The 23,792-nt window shown below is 43.1% G+C and overlaps 1 protein-coding gene across 3 annotated transcripts in view; it reads right to left on the bottom strand.

The window, feature by feature from the left end:
- STAT1 (signal transducer and activator of transcription 1) overlaps nucleotides 1-23,671 on the bottom strand; it is a 46,167-nt gene extending 22,496 nt beyond the window's left edge. For 2 of the 3 annotated variants that reach the window (XM_066278888.1, XM_066278890.1), the window contains exons 1-10: nucleotides 23,552-23,671; nucleotides 18,739-18,867; nucleotides 16,810-16,954; nucleotides 15,007-15,105; nucleotides 8,051-8,140; nucleotides 6,961-7,039; nucleotides 5,700-5,791; nucleotides 5,332-5,483; nucleotides 2,492-2,650; nucleotides 362-454 (exon numbers count right to left, since the gene is read on the bottom strand). In XM_066278888.1, the coding sequence (XP_066134985.1) occupies nucleotides 362-454; nucleotides 2,492-2,650; nucleotides 5,332-5,483; nucleotides 5,700-5,791; nucleotides 6,961-7,039; nucleotides 8,051-8,140; nucleotides 15,007-15,105; nucleotides 16,810-16,954; nucleotides 18,739-18,866 (1,037 nt within the window). In that variant the 5' untranslated portion in view covers nucleotide 18,867; nucleotides 23,552-23,671. Of the gene's footprint in view, nucleotides 1-361; nucleotides 455-2,491; nucleotides 2,651-5,331; nucleotides 5,484-5,699; nucleotides 5,792-6,960; nucleotides 7,040-8,050; nucleotides 8,141-15,006; nucleotides 15,106-16,809; nucleotides 16,955-18,738; nucleotides 18,868-23,521 lie in introns of all 3 variants that reach the window. The other variant, XM_066278889.1, reaches the window with a different exon arrangement.
- Nucleotides 23,672-23,792: the final 121 nt, after the last annotated feature.

Here is a 23,792-nt window from a genome sequence, read left to right as displayed (position 1 = left end):
GTCCCGGGAGCACGTTCACACGCTGTATAAAGCCCCGCCCCGAGCTCATGCTCGGGGGAGTGGAGCTGCTGGGAGCTTTTACTTCAATCACAGGTAGTTCTGAGATTCTGCATTCCTGTTAGTGTACATGTATTATATTTACAACTGGAAAAAAACCAGGGGTGTGTGTGTGCACATAAAGCTATTTCAGTTCCAGTTTGAAAAGAAAAGACAGACTCTTAGATATTCTAAGAATACATAATAAAATGCCTACTGCAAAATTCCTTCCCCTAACGTACCCTACATAAGTGTCTTGAGAAGTTAGGGGTACAGACTTCATGACAGGAGGCAGAGGGGGTTGGTTACCGCTTTTCTTTCTTACCGCAACTTCACGGTGAACTGCACCCCCGTCTTCAGGACCAAGGGCCTCTGAGGATGGGTTGGCATGCACGGCTGTCTCTCCACCACAAATGAGCTGTAAATTCCCAGCAAAGTGTACATTAGCATTTCCATTAAGGCTGCGGCAGTAAAAAATTATTTCCCCTAAAGAGGAAAGGGGGTTATAGGGCACAAGCTAAAAAAACAGAAAGATTTTAATAAGTTGAATAAAGTCTGGTTTTCTGGTCAGTAGAGAAACCCTCCGGTCTAATTTGCACTCCACAAAGTCAGAGTAATCCTAGTGATCTATAATACTCTTCAAGAATGAAAACCCTCAGCTGGACTATGCTCATTTACAAATCTTCATTAAGAGTCAAATTTGATAACCAGAATTATTGTAATGATCATTTCACAACATATACAAGCATTAAATCATTATGTTGCACAGTTAAGCTAATATTGCATGTCAATTATATCAATTTAAAAAGAAAGCAAAAACAAAAAAATAAATTTTATTAAAATTGAAAATAAACCATGCTTTCTACCACAATTTGAAGTTAAACCTTTAATATCCTTTGGAAAATTGTTTTTCTAGTAAAACTGTTTAATAATATTTATTATCTAATAAACGTTTCCAAACATTAATTTCCACTAAGAAAATCAAATTTGGCTCTGGTCAGGTAGCTGAGTTGGTTGGAGCTTTGTTCTGATATGCGAAGGTTACAAGTTTGATCTCTCTCTCCCTTTTATCTTTTTCTTTCTAAAATCAAACAGTAAATAAAAATTTTAAAAATTCAAATTTGCATTCTAAAACCCAAATAAATGTCCTTGATTATTTCAAAATCCAAAGTCTAGGTATTCCTGATTGGAATAAAAAATGAACTGAAAAAAACACAAAAGAATGAACTGTGCAACCTGGCTGTGTTGCTCAGTGGACACAGCGTCGTCCCAGTGTGCCGAGGTCACAGGTTTGATCCCCGGTCAGGGCACGTATGAGAAGCAATCAATGACTACACAACTAAATGGAACAAAGAGTTGATGCTTTCTCTCTCTCTCCACCTTTCCCTCCCCCAACCCTCTGTCAAATCAATGGAAATATTAAAAAAAAAAAAAAAGAAGAAGAATGAACTGTGCAGATTTAGAAAGGGGGTAATAACCGTTTGGGAACTCTGGAAAGATTTCATGTTGAGATACAAGTTGAAACTTTCAGCATGATACAACTTTGAAAACAGGTGTAGGAGAAGAAGGCTCTGAGGTGGAGGATATAGTGCTGGGAGAGGCATAGAGAAGTACACATATGGGGTGGGCACAAGGTCAAGTCTGCCTGGACATGGGCACGTGTGGAAGCCGCCTCCGCAGTGGCCATTTAGGGCCAGGCTGTGGGGACGGGGCATGAATGCCCAGCTGCGGGGCTCCACTTGGATTAGCAAGTGACAAAGAACCAGACTGACTCTGTGCCGAGTCACAGAGACTAGGAAGGAAGGGGCTGAGAAGGGGACCAGTGGGAGGCAACTATGTGAGAGCTCGGGAGAGAGGATGTGAGAGCCTGAGGGGAGGGGAGGCCATGGAGGGAGGAGACAAGCACCATGAGGTCAGATGCCAGTGTCAGCACGGACGGGCCACGAGGGAGAGAGGATGTGAGAGCCTGAGGGGAGGGGAGGCCATGGAGGGAGGAGACAAGCACCATGAGGTCAGATGCCAGTGTCAGCACGGACGGGCCACGAGGGAGAGAGGATGTGAGAGCCTGAGGGGAGGGGAGGCCATGGAGGGAGGAGACAAGCACCGTGAGGTCAGATGCCAGTGTCAGCACGGACGGGCCACGAGGGACAGAGGATGTGAGAGCCTGAGGGGAGGGGAGGCCATGGAGGGAGGAGACAAGCACCGTGAGGTCAGATGCCAGTGTCAGCACTGACGGGCCACGAGGGACAGAGAAGGAGCAAAATTTACTAGTTCCCACTCTACGTGGCCACAAAATGAAGGGTCCTTGACATAAATGAGAAATTCAGGAAGAGCTGACTGGCCATGAAGAAGTTTCCATAACCCATCAAACCCTTCTTAATCGTCCGAACTACCACACAGTTTTCCTTTGGGTAAAATCACTACAGAAGGTGCACACAAATCTCCCTCAAGTCACCTCTGAATGAGCTGCTGGAAAAGGCTGAAGGTGCGGTCCCATAACACTTGTTTATTTTTCGTGATAGGGTCTTGTTCGTAGGTGAACTTCTGTTCCAACTCCTCAAGCTTTTTAAGCTGCTGACGAACCTGCTGCAGACTCTCGGCAACTACGGTGAACCTGGGAAGGGACAAGACACAGGGTCTCAATCAGAAACAGCCCCAAAGCAGCCTGGATGAAAGGGAATCACGGGAACCAGGCAGTGGTTCTCACAGACAACACTGTTCCCCCTGCAGGTGCACTCCCCACTGTAGGGAGAGGTGAAGAACAAGGTTCGTCTCGGTTTGTTTGCGGGGGGGGGGGGGGGGGGGGGGGGGGGGGGCACTAACATGTGCTGACCAGTTGTAGCCCACATCAAAAACATCTGCATGCCACTGAGATGGACCTAAATAATGAGATATGGGTAGGGGGATCTGTGACTTCAATGGAACTATATGATAACTGGGATTTAAAGGGACAGGGCAAAGAAGAGTGGAGAGATGGGGACATGACCAGGCAGATGCCGTCAGAGGTGATGCAGGAGACAGTGAGGAAGCCCCTGAAGATGTTATGTCAGGACAGCGAGGAGAGAGCAGCCCAGAGGCTGTGGAAGCAATGCCTGGAGGAGGAAACATGGTTCTTGTTTCACTGAACTGGAGGAAGGCAATGTGCTCGTCTAAACACTCAAATATAAACCAAGGAGGAAATCTAGCAATTGCTTTCAGGTTCCTTCCTTCCTCGTTGCAAACTGCCAATGGTGACACAGCCTCTGAGCCAAGTCAGGATGTGAAAGTGCCGTGGTATTTGCCTGAAGTAACGACAGAAGAAAATCTACTCAATAAAAAACATCCCCTTCGCTCTGTGCTTTCACTCCCTGACTCCAGTCCCGAGCACGGAAAGCAGCCCCTGACCGTGAAACGAGAAGGCAGGATGGTGTTGAGTGGGCAAGTTCCAGACGGATCCGAACCCGCTGCCTCCCAATTTTGTTTTGCATTGGCACACAAGAAAATGACAATCCTTGTACAGCACGATGGTGGAGACATAGAGGGCATTTGTGTCTCTGGAAGAAGCTCCTTGTGGCCTAAAGCAACTGCTAGGGAGTTGCCGACAGCCCACAGCCTCCCTGCTCCCTGGAGGCCTCGGGGGTCAGTAGTGCGTAAGGCAAACTGGGCTGGCAGCTCTGTCCTGACCCTCAACAAGTGTGTGATATGAACAGGAAATTCAGATAATAAAAACAATGGCTGAATATGAATTGTGATTTATCTTATTTTTTTTTAAAATAGCAATCCAGAAAATCATCTCACAAGATCTATGGTCCTTTCTGGCCCGTGGGCCCCTGCAAACTCAAATCCACTAGATTCCCCTCTTCCATCCCCTCTGCTCTGCCTGTCCTCCCCGGGACTACACTCCTGTGCTTACAGTCACCTAACCGGCCCTCTGTCTCTATTCTGTCCTCCAGGCTGCTGCCAGAGTGACTTCTCCAAATCAAGACTCTGAAAAATGAACCTCCACTTAAAATAAAAGGCCTTCCAGGCCCCCCAGTGCCCACGGAATCAAGTCCCATTCCCAGCACGCAGTGAGACCCCCATGCCCAGGCTCGGCCTCGAGCCAGCGCTGACCTCTCTCTGCCCTCCGGGGCTCGCTCCCCAGCCCCCCAACAAGCAGCACTGCAGGCCCCGCTCGTTCCCTGCCTCCCCTCACCTCTGTGCCTGTCTGTGCTGTTCTCCTCTCTGCTCATCATGAAGTACGTACTCCTATGCATTCTCAAGAGTCTGCGCAAGTCCAACTCCTCTTGGAAACCTTTCCTGGTGACGCTTCCCTTCATCCTCCATGAAACTCTGGACAGACCTTTGTAAGAGCACTGGCAACATGTCGCTGCACAGAATTATCATATTTATCTCCTGCCTCCACACTGAGCTCCTTACTGGCAAGAACCAAGGAGCACTCGTCCTGTGTCTCCAGATCCTGGCCCAGTGCCTGGCATGCAGTATTTACTAAGTACAAGCAGTCCTCGGTTTACAAACAGGATAAGGTCTGTAGGTTTGTTCTATTTTTTTTTTAGATTTTGTTTACTGATTTTTAGAGAAAGGAGAGAGAGAGAGGGGTGGGAAACAACTCATAGTTGCTTCTCGCATGTGCCTTGACCAGGCAACCTGGGGTTTCAAATTGGCGACCTCAGCATTCCAGGTCGACACTTTATCCACTGCGCCACCACAGGTCAGGCAAGGTTTGTTCTTAAGTTGAATTTGTATGTAAGTTAAAACAGGTACTTTTACCTACTAAATACAACTTAGACAGATGTTTGTCTTAACATAGTATTCATTTTTACCTTTCTGTGCATACAAATATTTAAACACTTTCAAAACCTACAGAACCTGTCTTGTTCGTAACCTGGGGACTGCCTGTATTTACTGGATCGATGACTGAATAAATGGTCCACCACAAACTGTATTTCATGTAATAACGGAAAATGCCTCAAATGGTTTTGTTTTTCGTAAAACATTTTAGGACTCAAGTTGTTGAGTGTGTTTTGTGATGACCATGTCACTGTGTTTTGGCACGTTCAAATGACGCAGCCCTGGGTACGGTAGCGTAGGTAGAGGAACACTCCTAATCAAGCAGAAAGCGGCTGAACACAACTCCAGGTGTGACTGATGCTGCGCCTTCCAAATCAGTGTTTCCAGGGCAAGAAGAGGCTAGACTACCTCAAACTCCAAGCCAAAGTTTCGACAGGTCCATTCAACCACGCAACTCGAATGTGCGCTCTATGAGTTATACGGTTAGCCAGGCAGCTGCCAGTTTTCTGCTCTGGAGAATCTTACCAGTTCTGCAGCTGATCAAGGCAAGTGTTGGGGGGCCCCCCAATGCAGGCACTCTGCTGTCTCTGCTTCCATTCCACCAGCTCATCATTAATCAGGGCATTCTGCGTAAGTTCAGTGATATTCAACAACTCGACTATTTTGTGGACTACTTCCTAAAGGTAGAGGAAGAGACAAAATGAAATAAATTTACCTTTAATCGTTGAATTTTAAAGATCTTTTTAAAAAGCAAAGCAAGTATTCTTTCATCTCTACTGCGGCTCTCAAGTCAAGTGGTTATAAAAATAATTTTTCCTCTGTTCTAAACTTCAAGTCCATTATTTCCAGTCTGCGACAAAAGCAACATGTTTTTCTTGAAAGTGATTCACTACCTTTCTCTTACTGTCAAGCATCAGAAACATCTTCTGGAGTAACATCTGTTCTTGTTTCTGTTCATTATTTGCCACACCGTTGGTTTCATGGTCTGTGAATTGGGAGAGACAACAGATAAATATAAAGTAAAAGAAGACAAGACAAACTAAGATCAAGATTTACATGCATTTAGGAGAAATATGATCCAAATGCTATTTGGTGATAGATCAGGTTGGGTCTCCTTCAATCTTTTTTGAACAAAATAAGGAAATGTACTAAGTATAAAAACTAGAGACACTAAAACAAAGTATTTATTTTCAGTGGCCCATGTAAACTGGAAACAGTACTGTCTAGTTCTAAAGTCATTGTTAAAATATGTTCTAAATGAGTCTAAGTAGCAAAATTCAAAATTGCAGATAAAAAAGCAAAACAAATCTATTGCTTTGAAAGAGAAGTAGATGATTAGAAAATAATAGTTGAGGGTCCTTTATCTCATAGTTTTTACCCAAATCATACTAATAATTTCTCCAACATTTTTATTATTAAATGTATTGGGGTGACACTGGTTAATAAAATTACATAGGATTCAGGTGGACAATTCTATCATCAACTGTACGTTGTATAGTGTGTTCGCCACCCCGAGTCGAGCCTCCTTCTAACAACATGTATTCCCCCTTTACTCTCCAATATTGACTATGCTATCCTCCAAATGACTGCTCGGATTACAGCAGTACCCTACATGTTCTATACAACGTACCACTTGTGGGTGACTTTCAGTTGCTATAATCATTAAAAACAAGAAGGTCCAACAAAATAGAGCTAAACTGCTTTAAAAAAAATGCTGACTGCTATCTGCAGACTATATATACACATGGAGCTGGGACGTCTGAAGGAGCTGTGACCCAGAGATATCAGGGCATGGGAACTCCACACTCCTATCAGTCTGTCAATCAGTGGGCTAGACACAATAAGTGGATAACACAGAACATGCCACCAAAGGGCTCCACTGGGAATTACAGGGTAGTTCTACTGCCATCTGGTGGGCAGAAGTCAGAGATGCTGCTAAACATCCTACGATGCACAGGACAGCCCACAGAACATATGATCTGGCCCCAAATGTCACTAGTACTGAGGTTAAGAAACTGAGGGTCAGCAGGAAGCCAAGACTAGCAATTCAGTGTCAAAATATTTTGCAAATATGAAGGAGTATTGGTCTTTGTTATCTAATGTAGACAGAAATAATTACAGCCAATAAGCATTGCTTTAAATGTTAACTCCTACCTCTGTTCTGTGAGGTTTTGCATTTAAAGTCATATTCATCTTGTAAATCTTCTAGGGTCTTGATTTCCTGCTCTATACACTACAAATAAAGACATAAATAGGTTTGCTACTTATTAGCTTCCAAAGACTTTTAGAAACAGATGATTGCTTCTATAAGACCCAGAAACCATGCTGATAATCCTGTTCCGTGAAAGACACACTGGACTTGTAAAATCCTAGTCGTATACATTCAATAATTTCCATTTCAGCAATAAGTATAGAGTTATTTAGAAAAGAAACTATATGGCTATTTCTGGATTGGGCCCACTGATTTCTACTTAATGGCATGGTTCTTAGGAGGCTGCAAGGTAAAGTCGCTCCAGAGAATCTAGAGTTTGGAGACGCGGTCTGAAGCAACAAGTCAGAACCATGTCGGTGTGACCCAGAGACCTACGGGAGATTGCACCTCTCATCTAGAAGGCCTTTTCCACAGACACAGGCCTGGGGTAAAGTAGACTTCCTCATCTTTTCCTCTCAAACGACCCTAACAGGGGTGGGAAGGATGAACAGATCACACCAAAGGCGCTGAAGCAGCCTTCTGCTTCCATAAATTGTCCTGCGAGTTTATCTTTAAAGTCATTGTGGAGATTTTACTAATCAGAAATGTATCACAATTTCTTTCCATGAAATGTTTTTGTTCCCCTTCTAAGTCTTAAAATAAAACTGGTGCTTCAGGCAGATGTATCATGTTTATCCTGGGGTTCTGTGTAACCTCAATAATACTTTAATTTGGGAGGCACAGACATAAAGGGCTATTTAGAGGAGTAACATCTAGTTTATTGGGTGACGGGGCAAAGTCAGCAGTTACACTACGATGTTACATGGAAGAAAAGAGATAAGCTCAAGGTTTGGAAGCTATAGCAGGGACCATTAAAGGTCTACCTACTCATTCGTTTTACCAACTTGTTTACTTAAGGTTTGGAACTTCAGCTAAACTTTGCTTCTCAACTATTTAAAGGACTGAAATCAGTTAATACATTTACACTAGAATAATTAAAACCTTTTCCTCTACAAATAAGTCACAGAATAAATTTATTTACTCAGTACTCACCATAACATTGTCCTTCACATTTCTGACTTTGTTGTCAAGCTCCTTTTGTTTGTCTAACATCACAGTGCTCTGAATATTCCCCGACTGGGCCTGTAATGGGAGGTGCATGGTTAACAGTCACCTTTCCTTTGGCATATTTCCCTGCTGGTTACACTCCAGAGTCAAGTCTATACCCTGTGTCCCCCACTACCTCCGAGACCTCCCGAAACTTCCTTACACAGACTTCTCACATAAGTATCAGTAAGAAATAGCTCAGTTCCCAAAACCCTGGAAAATGCCGGTGAACTGTTGACGCTACAGAAAAGACTAAGCTCAGTTCATGCCTAAAATAAACAAACAGTATTTCTGAAATTTTCCATTAATTCATACAACTGCATGATACCATACTGAAATTTATCTCAGGGTTTCTCAAATTCTGCAGGTAAGAATCTTCTTCGTAACCCTGTACTTATTGTCTTAAAACCTTGCAATTCACAGTGTGGTCCCCAGACTAGCAGTATCTTGCTGCCAGAGAAACGATTGGAAATGCAGAATCTCATGTCCTAATCTGATCGCTGAATCAGAAACCTCGTTTTGACAAGATCTCAGGTGATTCAGAGGCATCAGAGGCACTGCTGTTATCTGCTCAGCTAAAGTAATGAATGTCAGCCCAGGCTCACTGCAAGTATTTAGTCCTCATCTTTGATAATCAAGGACTCAGACATAGCAACACCTAGCTATCTGTTCATTACATATGGCGTTCCCTGATTTATTCACGTGGCATACACTTACTAGGTACTAAGTCAATGACAGGCAATGTCCTAGGCCTATGTGGCAGAGTGTAAAACAAGACACACCCTGTTCTTGTAGATTATAGACTCCAAAAAGATTCTATTTTTGTTTAGAGTTAATGCCCCACATTGCAAAAACTGTGCCCATCAATGTACCTTATTGAGTGCCCTGCACAGATTCTCTATGGGCATTTCTATGTATTCAGTCTTTTCTCTGTTTATACCTGGATTTTCTTTCCTATTAGAAAATCGTTCCCAACTGACAGATTATAAAAGAGTTCACCCATTTTTTTTCCTAGCACTTGCATGGTTTCATTGTTTTACATTTAGATCTCAGATACAGCTCAAATTTATTCTTATGTTTAATGTGAAGGATGGGTTTTCCAATTTTAACTTTTTTCCAAATGGCTATCCGTTTCTGTTAACCTTTAATTGAAAAGTTCATATATTCCCCAGTGCTTTGAGTTTTTACTTGTATTATATCAATTTCCATATGCACCCAGGTTTTTTCTTCATTCCTAACGTCTTTCTCTTCATAAGCTTCGACCCCTGAACAATGTTTAACTATGGAGGGCTTATAGTATATCTAGTACGAGGAGTCCCAATTCTACTTTCTGATGAATTTCCTTGCTATTCTTGCATGCTTTTCATATGAATTTCAGAATCAATTTGTATAATTCCAGAAAACAGCTTATTTTTATTGGGACCACATTAAAATTATGAATCAACTCAGGAAGACCCAATATATTTATGATGTTGTTTTTAATTCTTCTACTTCTAATGGTTTTCTTTTGTCTAACTCCACTTGCCAATACCACCAATGAAATGCTAAACAGCAAGGGCAACAGTGGATATCCTTGTATGGTTCTGAGTTGCTGATGTTTTCCCAATTAAGGAAAATACTATCTCTAGAACTGAGAGTTGTATATTTTAATGTTAAAAAGGTATCAATTTCTGTTTTATTGAATTTATTTTTTAAATTAGAAATGGGTGTTGAATTTTGTCAGACCTTTTCAGCAGCTATTCATATAATGAATTACACTAATGGATTATTACCCAGTTACAATCTACTCTTGTGCTCTGGAATCAATTATACTTGGTCATGATGTATTACTTTCTTAATGTGGCATTTAACTCTGATTCCTAATATTTTATTTAAGATTTTTACATTGATATTCATAAGTAAAACTGGTATATAATTTTCTTCTGTGTTCTATCTTTATTAGGTTTAGGTAATCAAAGTTATTCTTTTTTCACAGAAAACATTTGTCAAGTATCCCTTCATTTTATATACTCTGCAACAACAGAAATTCAAGTCATCTGCATTATACCAGTGTAAGGTATATATTAGAAATACATGAAAATGGCCCTGGCTGGCCTGACTGGTGGTGGCGCAGTGGATAAAGCATCGACCTGGAATGCTGAGGTCACCGGTTCAAAACCTTGGGCTTGCCTGGTCAAGGCACATATGGGAGTTGATGCTTCCTGCTCCTCCCCCCTTCTCTCTCTCTCACTTTCTCCTCTCTTTCTAAAATGAAGAAGGTCTTTAAAATATTTTTTAAAAAAAGAAAGAAAGAAAATGGCCCTGGCTGGTTGGTTTAATGGTAGAGCATTGACCCGGCATGAGTTCGATTCCCAGTCAGGGCATACAGGAGAAGCGACCCAGTTTCTCTTCCTCTCCCCTACACCCTTCTCTTCCCCTCCCATAACCATGGCTCAATTGATCGAGTGCATCAGCCTTGGGTGCTGAGGATGGCTCTGTAGAGCCTCTGCCTCAGGCACTAAATATAGCTCAGTTGCAAGCATGAGCCCCAGAAAGGCAGAGCATCGGCCCCAGACAGGGTCACTGGTTGGATCCCGGTTGGGGCACATGCGGTAGTCTATCTCCCCTCCTCTCACTTAAACTAAAAAAAAAATATATGTATACATGAAAATGATTATTGTTCCCAGGTGCGACATGTTGCTAAGTGATGAATGGACTGCTCTGGCCACTCCGAATGAGTCATCACCTTGAGCAGCTCTATAAGGCTTCCTGCCTCTGAATGGAAATCTTCGATGTCTGTTTCTAAGCCAGCTGGATGCGGACACCATGTCATATGGGCTGTTAATAGCTAGGACACTTCACCTACTGCAGAATCCTGACTTCATCTTTCTCCCTAAACTATCAAGGGTTAGCTTAGTGAAGAGGGGTATAAACGATCATGGTGGAAAGAATGCAGCTGCGTTTCATCTACTGCACTCCCTGTTGACACATTAGGATATGCTCGGTGGAAAACATCTGGTGACTGAGGCAGAGGTGTATAAAACCTCCTGCTTCAAACTTAAGCAGTAGTCTATCCAATCTACTAAAGCCTTTGGGATTCTCTTACTCCTCCTTCTCAGTGCCTGCTCCATCCCTCTACCACACTCCCACTTGTTAAGTGGTGGCTAAGCTGTAGCTCACCATCAAGTACTTAAAAATAATAATAATAATATCACTAAGGTGACTATGACTCTGATACTACTTCCAGGATGAGTCTTAACTTTTTAACTTTCTGACAAATCAGGAAACATCAGGAAACCACAGAAACATCAAACGTTAAAGTTGGAAGGGAACTTAGCCATCATCTACTTCTATTTTCTCATTTTACACTTAACACCTCTAGAGACCTTGTTTGGAGGGTTTTGATTAGACTTGGTTACTTACACATCCCAGACAAAAGAAAAATCCTCTACTTAGGGAGGCTGTTCTCTTCCACTGAATGAACAGCTGTCTAAGGAAGGGTATATGTGACAGGCACCTAATGGGTGTCGGAAGTCCCAGTCAGAATGCCCTCCTAGCCCATCTCATAAGTCAGGAAACTGCAATGAGGTTAAATGCCTTCTCTAATGAATGGTTTTTAGAGTCAGACGATTATAAGTTTAAGTTCCAAAACGCATTAGTTCTGTAGCCTTGAGCAAAGTAATTGACCTCTAAACCTTAGTTTTCTCACCCATAAAATGAGAATAAGAATACCTGCCTTCAACAATGGTTTTGAAAACATTTATTAGAATGAAATAATGTTTACAAAGCACTGAGGACAGGACCTAAAACATAAGCACTCAGCACACAGTATCTCTAGCGTCACTCAAGGCCATGGTGATGGAACAGCCAAGGGAAGCCCAGATCCACTTCACCGCTTTCCCTCCAACCTGAAGGAAATGACCCCACCCCCTGTGGTGAACCCTACAGACCTGAATTTGCCTACTGATAAAATTAGCTTTTTTACCACAAGAAAGGAAAAGAAAGAATCTTAGTGTGCTATAATGTATAATCTACTAAAAAGTACTTGTGTATAATAATATAATGCATTTTCTCTTAAACGTGTTTTCCAAAAACTCTTTCTATTAAACAAAAATGGAAATAATATTTCCTATCTCAACATTTCTACACAATTCTGTGCTCTTTAAATGCTCTCAACTGGCTCTGAATTTTGCATGTTTTCACTTGAATTTCTTGAATCCCTATGTAGCCCTGGCTGGACAGCTCAGTTGGTTGGAGAATCATCCTGAAGTGCTAAGGTTGCTGCTTCGACCCCTGGTCAGGGCACATACATGAACAGATTGATGTTCCTGTCTCTCTCTCTCAAGTCAATAAAATAAACATTTAAAAAAAAGAACCCTGCCTGACCTGTGGTGGCGCAGTGGGATAAAGCATTGACCTGGAAGTGCTGAGGTCGCCGGTTCAAAACCCTGAGCTTGCCTGGTCAAGGCACATATGGGAGTTGATGCTTCCAGCTCCTCCCTCCCTTCTCTCTCTCTGTCTCTCCCTCTCCTCTCTAAAATGAATAAATTAAAAAAAAAAAAAAAAAAAAAGAACCCCTATGTACTGTCACATGGTTTTAATAATTATCAATTATCACAGACACTCTCGTTTCATCTAAAATCTCCCTCTGGCCCCCAAATTAGATTATTTTGAAGAAAATACATCATATCATTCCATGCGTACATACATCAGTATAACTAGAAGACATATTATTAACCTCAACAAAATGGGAAATGGCGAAGAACCCTATGGTGCCTTTTCTGTTTCCTGACATCCTCAGCCATTCAAGACCCCAAGAAGGCTTCCTTTTCTCAGCTGGGCAGTCAACTAAGCTTCCTCACAGGTGTTCACTGGTAATTCAGGTGTCCTCTCAGAGGTTTTAAGAGGGACCTCTCCCCGGCTTACCGACATTTGGGAAGAGGGGCTCGAAAGCTGACAAGCCATCAGGACCTGACGCATACTCAGGAGATGGGGCTGATCTGGGAGAGAAGAAATGATCTACTCTGCCTCCTGGGACAACTCTGGGCCTCGGGGCCAAATATGAGAGAGCAGCAGTTGGGTGCCACAGTGGAGTTTGCTCTTCTGCCCGTCTCTTTGGCTATCCTCTCAAGTCTATTTGTGATACACAGGGGCCCACCCCACAGTGCTTTTAAGATGAAAATCCCACATAATAAAAATTTCCTGCTGTAAATATCCCAGGTGCATCCCAAGACAGGCATACCTCTCTTCGGAGACAATACAGTCAGTTTTTCTTCCAATATCGATAAATACTTTTGTTCACTAGGCTGGGTACTAGTAGAACTAGTCAGCTTGAGTTCAGAAAAAAATAATACCTATCTTTAAATGCTTAGTGCAGCAAGGTGCGTTCAGTGTGACAGGGAGACAAGCACAAAATGCCCGGCAGGACTGGGCAGATGGTCAGGAAGTGCACGGAGCATAGCATTCACCACCACTGCTCAAATTCTCTCACTCTCTCCCACCATCGCACAGTTCGCTTTGTTCGTCCTTTGTTAGTGAAATGCACACGGACAAACCACTGTATACTCTGGCATTCTCCACCTCATACTGGAATTGTCTCTGCCAGAACAGCCCAGACCACAGTGGTTTCACAACTGTCTGCCTGCTGGGCTGTTCCCACCCCGCCCCAACACTCAAGAAAGAAATGAAGACATGCCACGGCAACTTCCAAAGACTGCTGGACCTTGATCACCAGGAAGGTCTGTATACGATTTAACAAAATCATGGTAAAAAATCTCCTACTTGTATAACTCTGTCTCGTTCACTGTTTGGGTGTCTTAGAAATTTAACGGGTATCACAAGCCTACTTAAAACAAATATCTTGATTTTCTCATCAACCTCTTGTCCTCCAAAAACCTACTGTAGGCCCTGGCCGGTTGGCTCAGTGGTAGAGCGTCGGCCTGGTGTGCAGAAGTCCCGGGTTCGATTCCCGGCCAGGGCACACAGGAGAGGCGCCTGTCTGCTTCTCCACCTCTTCCCCTCTCCTTCCTCTCTGTCTCTCTCTTCCCCTCCCGCAGCCAAGGCTCCATTGGAGCAAAGATGGCCCGGGCGCTGGGGATGGCTCCTTGGCCTCTGCCCCAAGCGCTAGAGTGGCTCTGGTCGCAACAGAGCGACGCCCCGGAGGGGCAGAACATCGCTCCCTGGTGGGCGTGCCGGGTGGATCCCGGTCGGGCACATGCGGGAGTCTGTATGACTGTCTCTCCCCGTTTCCAGCTTCAGAAAAATACAAAAAATAAAAACAAAAACAAAAAAAAACCCGTACTGTGCCCTGCAAAAAGCCTGCCTCTCAGTTTTCCTCAGCTCAATAAACAGTATTTCTAAGCAACACAAGTCACAAATCAGAGTCATCCTGGAGTTTTCACTTTCCCTTGCTCCCACATCTGATCATTCAGGATAAGCCCTGTAGGTACCATGTCCATAACATAACCTGAATCTGTCCCCTTCTGCCCACTCTACTGCATGTCCTGCCACCTCCCCACCCGTGGTCTGTGGTAACAGCCCACTAACCGTCTGCCGGCCTCCTTTCCTGCCCAGCACCTCAAAGTTCCCTGACCCTGATCTAGAGAAACAACCCAATCCCCAGATATTCCATTACAGTCTACATAGTATCCTGTTTTATCTTCATAGAAATTATTACTGTCTGAAAGAATTGTGTTTATTTGTTGTTTCTCTCCATTAGATTGGCTTCTATTAGATTAGGGTGTTTTCATGAAGCCTGGGTCTGTAAAATCTCTATTTCTGATTTTTCCCTACTTCTTGGGGTTATGAAATCAGAGGACTAGCCACCACTGCTTTGAACAGGACCTCAACAATATTTGTTGGATAAATAAATGAATTTTTATTTCATTATTATCTTCAGTGTTCAATTAGGAAAAAAAAAGTACCTGATTGAATCTCTTGGCATTTTCCAGGATTTTTCTTTCCTCTTTCAGACAGTTATAGATGATCATCGACATCTGTATTGGGTCTTCCTGAAAATTATCCTACGTACAGGTTGTGTGAACAAAAATAAATATCAGAATGTTTAAGCCACTGTGTATTATAAATTGAGAGGAACTTGTTCATATTCACTCACGTTTATTAAATTCTGTTATTTTTGGTAAAATCAAAATATTCTTTTCACAAATTATGACAAAAACCACCCTAACTTTCCAATTAAGTAAAGGTACCTCAATTACTTCTTGATTTAAAAAGCAAGTAATTTTGTACATGGTCCCAATAATATTTTTTCTTTAATTTCTATTGCTCTTGAGCCCCATTATCTTTTATTAGGATCCTGAAATAGCAAAAATGATACAAAAAGTATCCATGATATTTCCCAAATAATTTATCTGTTGTTCTCTGCTTGGAATTAGACCAAAGATATTCTTCTCAGTTTTCCTGATTTTCTTGTCAAAACTAGTTCGGAAAATACTGGCAATCATGGCTTTTTATACCAGGTACATTCAAGCACAGTCTATAAGAGAACAATATTTTGTAAAGTTAATCTGACTTCCCTACTAACTCATATTATAAAATCCTAGATACATTCATAGAGGATAAAACAAGCTTTTAATTATCTAAGTTAAATAAATCGGTTGTGTTGTGACCACAACAAAACAATAGTGCTCACTTCCATTAAAACAGGAAAGTTCCATTAATTCAGAAACAAATATGGTAGCCAGACTTAAGGAATGCTGGGAGTACTGTGAAGTAATCCCAAAACTCTGCAGCATACTCTCTCCTGCGTGGAACTCCCTTTGACCTTCCCTTGCACGGCAACTTCACCAGAAGGAAGGCAAGGGTGAGGGCAAGGGTGCCTCGTTCCAATTCCCCAATGCCTCCTGGGCTTTGGGGATGTCAAAGCTTTCTGTATCATTCTCCACCTGTACACTAAGGCTTTGAGCAAACTCATCACTGCAGTCCCTTTGAGCTGTGACGTGTTACTGCAACTCACTGCTCTTAAAGTGTAACCCTTTTTATTAGGCTGAAATATTGACAATTTTCAGTAAAACAAAATTATAGCATCACATTTTTCTCAGAATTACTAAAGCCTAACAAGTGATACACTTAAAATTAAAAACTCCTTATGTGCCCTGGCCGGTTGGCTCAGCGGTAGAGCGTCAGCCTGGCGTGCGGGGGACCCGGGTTCGATTCCCGGCCAGGGCACATAGGAGAAGCGCCTGTTTGCTTCTCCACCCCCCCACTCCTTCCTCTCTGTCTCTCTCTTCCCCTCCCGCAGCCAAGGCTCCATTGGAGCAAAGATGGCCCGGGCGCTGGGGATGGCTCCTTGGCCTCTGCCCCAGGCGCTAGAGTGGCTCTGGTCGCGGCAGAGCGACCCCCCGGAGGGGCAGAGCATCGCTCCCTGGTGGGCAGAGCATCGCCCCTGGTGGGCGTGCCGGGTGGATCCCGGTCGGGCGCATGCGGGAGTCTGTCTGACTGTCTCTCCCCGTTTCCAGCTTCAGAAAAATACAAAAAAAAAACAAAAAAAAAAAACTCCTTATGTGTTTATAAAATGACCTGACATTTTATTTTACGTATGTTATAATATATCAGACACACAAAGAGGTTTTATTTATAGTCCCTGTAACTTTTCTAAATACCAATGAGTTTGTGCTCAATAGTATTTGCTGACTGAAGAAAAACAACAAAAACTCTCTTATGTAAACATGGGAACACTCACACTAAAACACAAAACCAGGTCATACCTGAAGATTCCGCTTGCTTTTCCTTATGTTATGCTGCAACAAAAAATTATTTTCCAAAGAAAAGCGACTGTATTGATCGTCCAGCTGTGACAGGAGGTCATGAAAACGGATAGTGGCAAATGAAACATCATTGGCAGCATGTTCCCTAGATTTAAAATTTATACATTTGTTTTAGGTACTATTTTAAACAGACAAAATAATCATTGCTTTCCATGCTAAAATTATTAAAAATAATTTTAAGTGTTTTTAAAAATTTTAAGTAATTTTAAGGTTTATTTCCTTCTTTTGAAACTGACATTGCTTTTAGTAGCAGTTTGTACAATATTTCTATTATATACAGTTAGCATGAAAAATTCTAGAACTCCAAGATTGTGCACAAAACTGTTCATGGTAGGCCCTGGCCGGTTGGCTCAGCGGTAGAGCGTCAGCCTGGCATGCGGGGGACCCGGGTTCGATTCCCGGCTAGGGCACATAGGAGAAGCGCCCATTTGCTTCTCCACCCCCACCCCCTCCTTCCTCTCTGTCTCTCTCTTCCCCTCTGGCAGCCAAGGCTCCATTGGAGCAAAGATGGCCCGGGCGCTGGGGATGGCTCCTTGGCCTCTGCCCCAGGCGCTAGAGTGGCTCTGGTCGCGGCAGAGCGACCCCCCGGAGGGGCAGAGCATCGCCCCCTGGTGGGCAGAGCATCGCCCCTGGTGGGCGTGCCGGGTGGATCCTGGTCGGGCACATGCGGGAGTCTGTCTGACTGTCTCTCCCCGTTTCCAGCATCAGAAAAATACAAAAAAAACACCAAAAACTGTTAATGGTGATCATCTCTAGAGGGGAAAAGTCAATAGGGAACTTCATTTTCTATGTCAAACACTTTCCGAACATTAAAAATATCTGCAGTTAGCAAGCAATACATTTTAAAATAGAACATATATCAGTTTTAAGACATATTCCCTGAATGCTATTACTTCTTCCTATATCTAATCAGTATTTTACCATAACTTAGCTTTAATTATTTCTTTTAACTTACTTCTTTCTATGGCCTGGATCCTAACTTGGAAAATAATTGGTATCAGCAATATCTAACGCATAAACCATAATTAAATTGACAAAACTACATAAAAGTACTCAACAACTAACGTATTTAGCTTTATAGAGACACACGCCATTTTTCAAAACAGCACTCTTCTGTAACAGATAATCAATCCCAGTGGCCACTGATGACGGTGGCTCCAAGTCACTTAATCAACAAGTTATTTTAAAAGCACAGAAATGGGCCCTGGCCGGTTGGCTCAGCGGTAGAGCGTCAGCCTGGCGTGCGGGGACCGGGTTCGATTCCCGGCCAGGGCACATAGGAGAAGCGCCCATTTGCTTCTCCACCCCCCTCCCCTCCTTCCTCTCTGTCTCTCTCTTCCCCTCCTGTAGCCAAGGCTCCATTGGAGCAAAGATGGCCCGGGCGCTGGGGATGGCTCCTTGGCCTCTGCCCCAGTCGCTAGAGTGGCTCTGGTCACAGCAGAGCGACGCCCCGGAGGGGCAGAGCATCGCCCCTGGTGGGCGTGCCGGGTGGATCCCAGTCGGGCGCACGCGGGAGTCTGTCTGACTGTCTCTCCCCGTTTCCAGCTTCAGAAAAATAAAAAAAATAAAAAATAAAAAAGAAGCACAGAAATGGCCCTAGCCAGGTGGCTCAATGGATAAAGCATCATCCCACCATACTTAGGTTCCGGGTTCAACCCCCAGTCAGGGCACTTATTAGAAGCAATCAATGAGTGCACATTAAATGGAACAACTAAGTGGAACAGTGAGTTGATGCTTCTCTCTCTCTCTCTTTCTCACTCTTCCTCTCCCTTCCCCACTCACTTCCTCTCACTCTGTCTCTCAAATCAATGAAAAAAAACTGTAAAAGCATAGAAAAACTTCCTCCACTGTTAAGTGAGTTTTGCTTACCAGTCTTGTTTTTCTAGCCACTGTGCCAGGTACTGTCTGATTTCCATGGGAAAGCTGTCATCATACAGCTGGTGAACCTGCTCCAGGAATTTGGAGTCAAGCTGCTGAAGCTCATACCACTGGGACATCCTATAGGAAAACAGAACAGATCACAAATGGAAGTCCACAGCTCCCAGGAAAGCATATTTAGCATTGTGCATATTTTAAATACCTTGCTTACTGCAAAACACTATTTGTCTCTGAACTATATACTGTTTCCATAGTTTCTATGTTCCAAAGCCTGTTTTTGAAATCCAGTTTTAGGGTATTTTTTTATTTTCCAGGAAACATACCTTTAGGTCTTTGATTAAATGTCAACTTATCAAGGAAGCCTTTTCTTGGACACTTTATTTAAACAGACACCTCCTCTCACCTGGGAAAGACTATCCCTATCCCTCTTCCTGATGCATTTTTCTCCATAGCGCTTACCAACATCTAACCAACCACTTATTTTATTTTTCTTCTTTTCCAAGTAAGAGGAGAGATAAGAAGACAGACTCCTACATGGGCCCCAACCGGGTTCCACCCAGCAACCCCCAACTGAGGTCGATGCTCTGCCCATCTGGGGCCATGCTTGCAACTGTGCAGTTTTTAGCACCTGAGGCAGAGGATCCATGGAGCCATCCTCAGCGCCTGGGGCCGATGAGCTCTAACGAATTGAGCCATGGCTGCAAGAGTGGAAGAGAGAGAGAGAGATAGAGAGAGAGAGAGAGAGAGAGAGAGAGAAGTGGGAAGTGGAAGCGTGGAGAAGCAGATGGGCACTTCTGTGCGCCCTGGCAGAAAATCAAACCCAGGACATCCACATGCCGAGCCAACACTCTACCACTGAGCCAACCAGCCAGGGCTCATATATTTTTCTTTTTTCTTTTAATTATTGTCTGTTTTCCCCACATGAAGAAAAAACTTTTCTGGGGGTTTGGTTCACTGCTCTACCTCCAGAACAGTGCTGAGCATATAGTAGTTGTTAAATAAATATGCCTTTTAAATGAATCTGCACTTTTATAAAACAACTAAATAGAAACATTTATATTTGCTTTTGGATATAGTGTTATACTCCCCAAATTGCTCACTTACAAATTACAGTACATTCATAATTTTAAGTCAAAGAATTTTAAACTAGTATTTTATATTTTATGATTCATAGGGTAAAAGAGTTATTTTTTGTTTTTTAGCTTTTAAAAGATAGATATTTTCTTTGACAATTATAAAAATAAATCTGGCACAAAATGTATTAAATCTCAATAGTAACTTCTAAAAGATTGAAATATCATTAAATGTTCTTTGAAAAGAATGGAGTAATACTGTCTTTTTGGGTAATTATAGATCAATTTTTATACAGCAAATCTAATGATTAAAAATTAAAACCAAAACCTAATTTAAGGAAGTCTCAACATTCATTAGGAAAAAGAAGAGCCTCCCATCACCATGGCATGATGAAGGATATACTCAGGCACATCTGACAGTATTCAGAGAGGACAGAAGTGAATGCTGTCCTATCAGGCCTCTGAGGAAGGGATCTGGATTTTCAAGCAGGGGCTGGAAGAATGTATGCACGCTAGCTGGCAAGCACACGTGTGCAGGCATGAAGTCACATCTACTCCACAAATTTCCTTCTAAAGGGAGATAAGGATATATGATCAGTGGTGGGATTCAGCCAGTTTGCATTTGTTCGGCAGATCGACACCTTATTTTTTGTTGAGTTCGGTGAACCGGTTGTTGAAGTGGCACTTGTAACCAGGGTTCTCTCTAAGGTGGGTGCCTGGGCAGCCACCCAGTGCGGAAATCACAAACTGACATTCTTTACTCTCTTTTAACGTTCATCAGCACAACAGCGTATTCTAGGCGCCCCTAGTAATGTTCATTTCATCCATAGGTGAGAAAAACTGCAAGTAAGGACAACAATCAAGAAGCAATATGGAAATACCTTAATTAACAGTTTTATTGGCTTTTGTCAGGTATTATTTGATATTTTTTCATTGATATTTTAAAACTCTTCTAACATAATCTAGTTTTGTGTACCTCTTTTATTGTTCTTATTTAAGTATTAAGTGCATGAAATAATAAACTACTTTTCGGCATATCGGTTTTTTTATACTTAAAGCAGTTATCAGGGCAGAAAACCGGTTGTTAAGTATCTGAATCCCACCACTAGATGTGGCAGGAATACAAAGCTAGTTACTATCACGAATACCAGTAGAAAAGGACCCAAGCCCACTCTTTCGGCACACTCTCTGTAGCAATTTGATTTTCACTTCAAATTTATTGTACCTGAGTAAAAGACTTAAAATGTGCGGTTCTCTCCTTTCCTGTTCGGTGTCTAATAAGGATGTGCCGAAAGCAAGTATGCCGGCCCAAGTGTCTGCCAGCGTGGCTGCAATAGCTCCTGTTAAGCAAGTGACCTCGGGCAACTCACTTCCCTTTCAACAGGGTGGTTGTTAAGACTAGATGAACTAACACAGATGCGATCAATCAATAAAATTCACGCGAACAAAATCAGAATCCACCTTATCTTCTTACCAAATGTGTTACTAACACAGGGATTGGCATGACCATCCCTCAATTACCCGGCTCAAATCCCAACTATCAGGCTGACTCTTTCCTCTCTAAGAGGTCCTTCCAAGATCTCCTACCTCCCTGCCTCCAACATTATTTTGCAATCAGCCTTCTGCTGCCCACAAGTTAGGTCACATCACTCTTTTGCTCAAAATCGCTAGTTTGCCCATTCTTACACTGATTTCCATACTGACCTTATTTTTATCTATTAACAAAGCAACCTATTCACGAAATTATCTCTGGGTTTTTGGCTATGCTCAACATTTCTGCTTCGCTCTAGTTATCACTCACCCTTGAAAATAGTCTCCCCACAAACTGGTACCTCTCTAAATGTTACTGGTATTCAGCCTGACCAGACGGTGGCGCAGTGGATAGAGCGTCGGACTGGGATGCAGAGAACCCAGGTTCGAGCCCCTGAGGTCGCCAGTTTGAGTGCAGGCTCATCTGGTTTGAGCAAAAGCCCACCAGCTTGAACCCAAGGTCGCTGGCTCCAGCAAGGGGTTACTCGGTCTGCTGAAGGCCCACGGTCAAGGCACATATGAGAAAGCAATCAATGAACAACTAAGGTGTTGCAACGTGCAATGGAAAACTAATGATTGATGCTTCTCATCTCTCTCTGTTCCTGTCTGTCTGTCCCTGTCTATCCCTCTCTCTGACTCTCTCCCTGTCTCTGTAATAAATAAATAAATAAATAAATAAATAAATAAATAAATGCTACCAGTATTCAAAGGTAGGTACAAATACCCCTTCTTCCATAAAACTGTCTGAGCCTTACCAGAGACGATCATGCTTTCTTTGACTTGTACTCATTGCATTTTGTACCTTTATTAAAGTGTCAGTCCCTATCATCCTTATAAAGCTCTGTGATGTCTCCTCTGCATGATGTAAACTCCAGAGTTGCAGGGACCATGCCTTTTTTCTTTTTTAATTTACTGATTGATTTTAGAGAGAGAAAGACCTCAATTTGTTGTTTCACTCATATATGTATTCACTGTTTGATTCTTACATGTGTTCTGACTGGGAATTGAACCCGCAACCATAGCATATCAGGATGAGTCTCCAGTCAATTGAGCAACCTGGCCAGGGTGGGGGCCATGCCTTAAAAAAATCCTCTGCTGTCCTGGCCAGATAGCTCAGTTGGTTAGAGTGTTATCCCAATACACAAGGGTTGCATGTTTAGTCCCAGGTCAGGGCATACACAGGAACAGATCTGTGTTTCCATCTGTTTCTCTTTCCCTTATCTCTCTAAAATCAATAAACAATATTTTTAAAAGAAAAAAACTACAGACAAACCTTTCAAAAAAAATCCTCCGCTCCTTGGACAGTGTCCCACACAAATAATGCATTCAATAATAGTTTGTTGAACTGAAAATCTAGTATATTTTAGATTGCAATAGAAAGTAAAGGGCAAACCACATTATAGTCCAAAAAGTTTGAGTCTGCATCCTCATTAAGTAATGGTTACATACTGGCTTACACTGGAAGCTCAAGTTTTATTTCCATCCCATAAAAAGAACCTCTCCAACCTATACAAACAACACCCAAAGCCCAATTAACCATACACCTATGTATCTACCCCCAAACTCTTGGTTACTAGTCAGAAAAGTTTAAGACTAATTGTATTAGTTGGGGGTTTGCAGGAAGGAAATATCAGTTTTATGTTAAGCTCCTTTATCTTTAAACACGGACACACAATTAAGTTCCAAAGTCATGTAGTCATTCATTCATTTCCATGAACATTCACTGACCTTTCACCTTATGCCCCAACGAGGGGCTGAGGATTCAACCTAAACAGCAGCTACACACAGCACTTCAGGTGTCCAGACTACTGGGTTTGCATGCACAGGATGCAAACTTCTAGCCTAGAAAGCTCTTCAAGGGAGGAACATGGCAAATGAAAACTTTTTGCCAAAATTAGAAAACGTGACTGGTGGAAAGGGGTGGGAAGGAGGGAATCGTGAAGGTAATGAGGAGAGGCAGTATTATGGGGAGGATAGCTGCATTTCACAAAACATTTTTATTGCCAGAACAGGACTGGCAGGGGCAACCGTGCCGTCCCCGAGAACAGCACCTGGGATACTCTGGACACGTTCTTTCCGGGATGACGGATTCACCTATCAGCACTGCAAAGTCGGTCCTCTCCCGGCAGCCCGCTATCCCGCCCCGACAGAACCGATCCAGGGGCACCCACCCTGGCACCTGGAACCTCACGCTCACTCACTCTGCGCGCTGGGTCGAACAGCGAAGGGCGAAGGCGCGGCGTTCACCCCCGCTGTGACTGAGACCAGACGGTTGTTGTTCCGGGTGCGGCGGCACCTCTCCGCGGACTCTGCGCTGGAAAACGAAAGTAGTGGCGGGGGAAAAAGGCACCACCAGCCGCCACGCCTCCTCCGGCCCACCAATCACCGGGGCTCACTCAGCCAATCGGAAGTGGCTGTTCCGCAGTCACGCTGCCTCCCCCC

Source organism: Saccopteryx bilineata, chromosome 5 (genome assembly GCF_036850765.1).
Source record: "Saccopteryx bilineata isolate mSacBil1 chromosome 5, mSacBil1_pri_phased_curated, whole genome shotgun sequence".
Lineage (NCBI taxonomy): Eukaryota > Metazoa > Chordata > Mammalia > Chiroptera > Emballonuridae > Saccopteryx > Saccopteryx bilineata.
The sequence above is the reverse complement of the archived record's forward strand: the minus strand, read 5'-3'. Positions and strand labels throughout refer to the sequence as shown.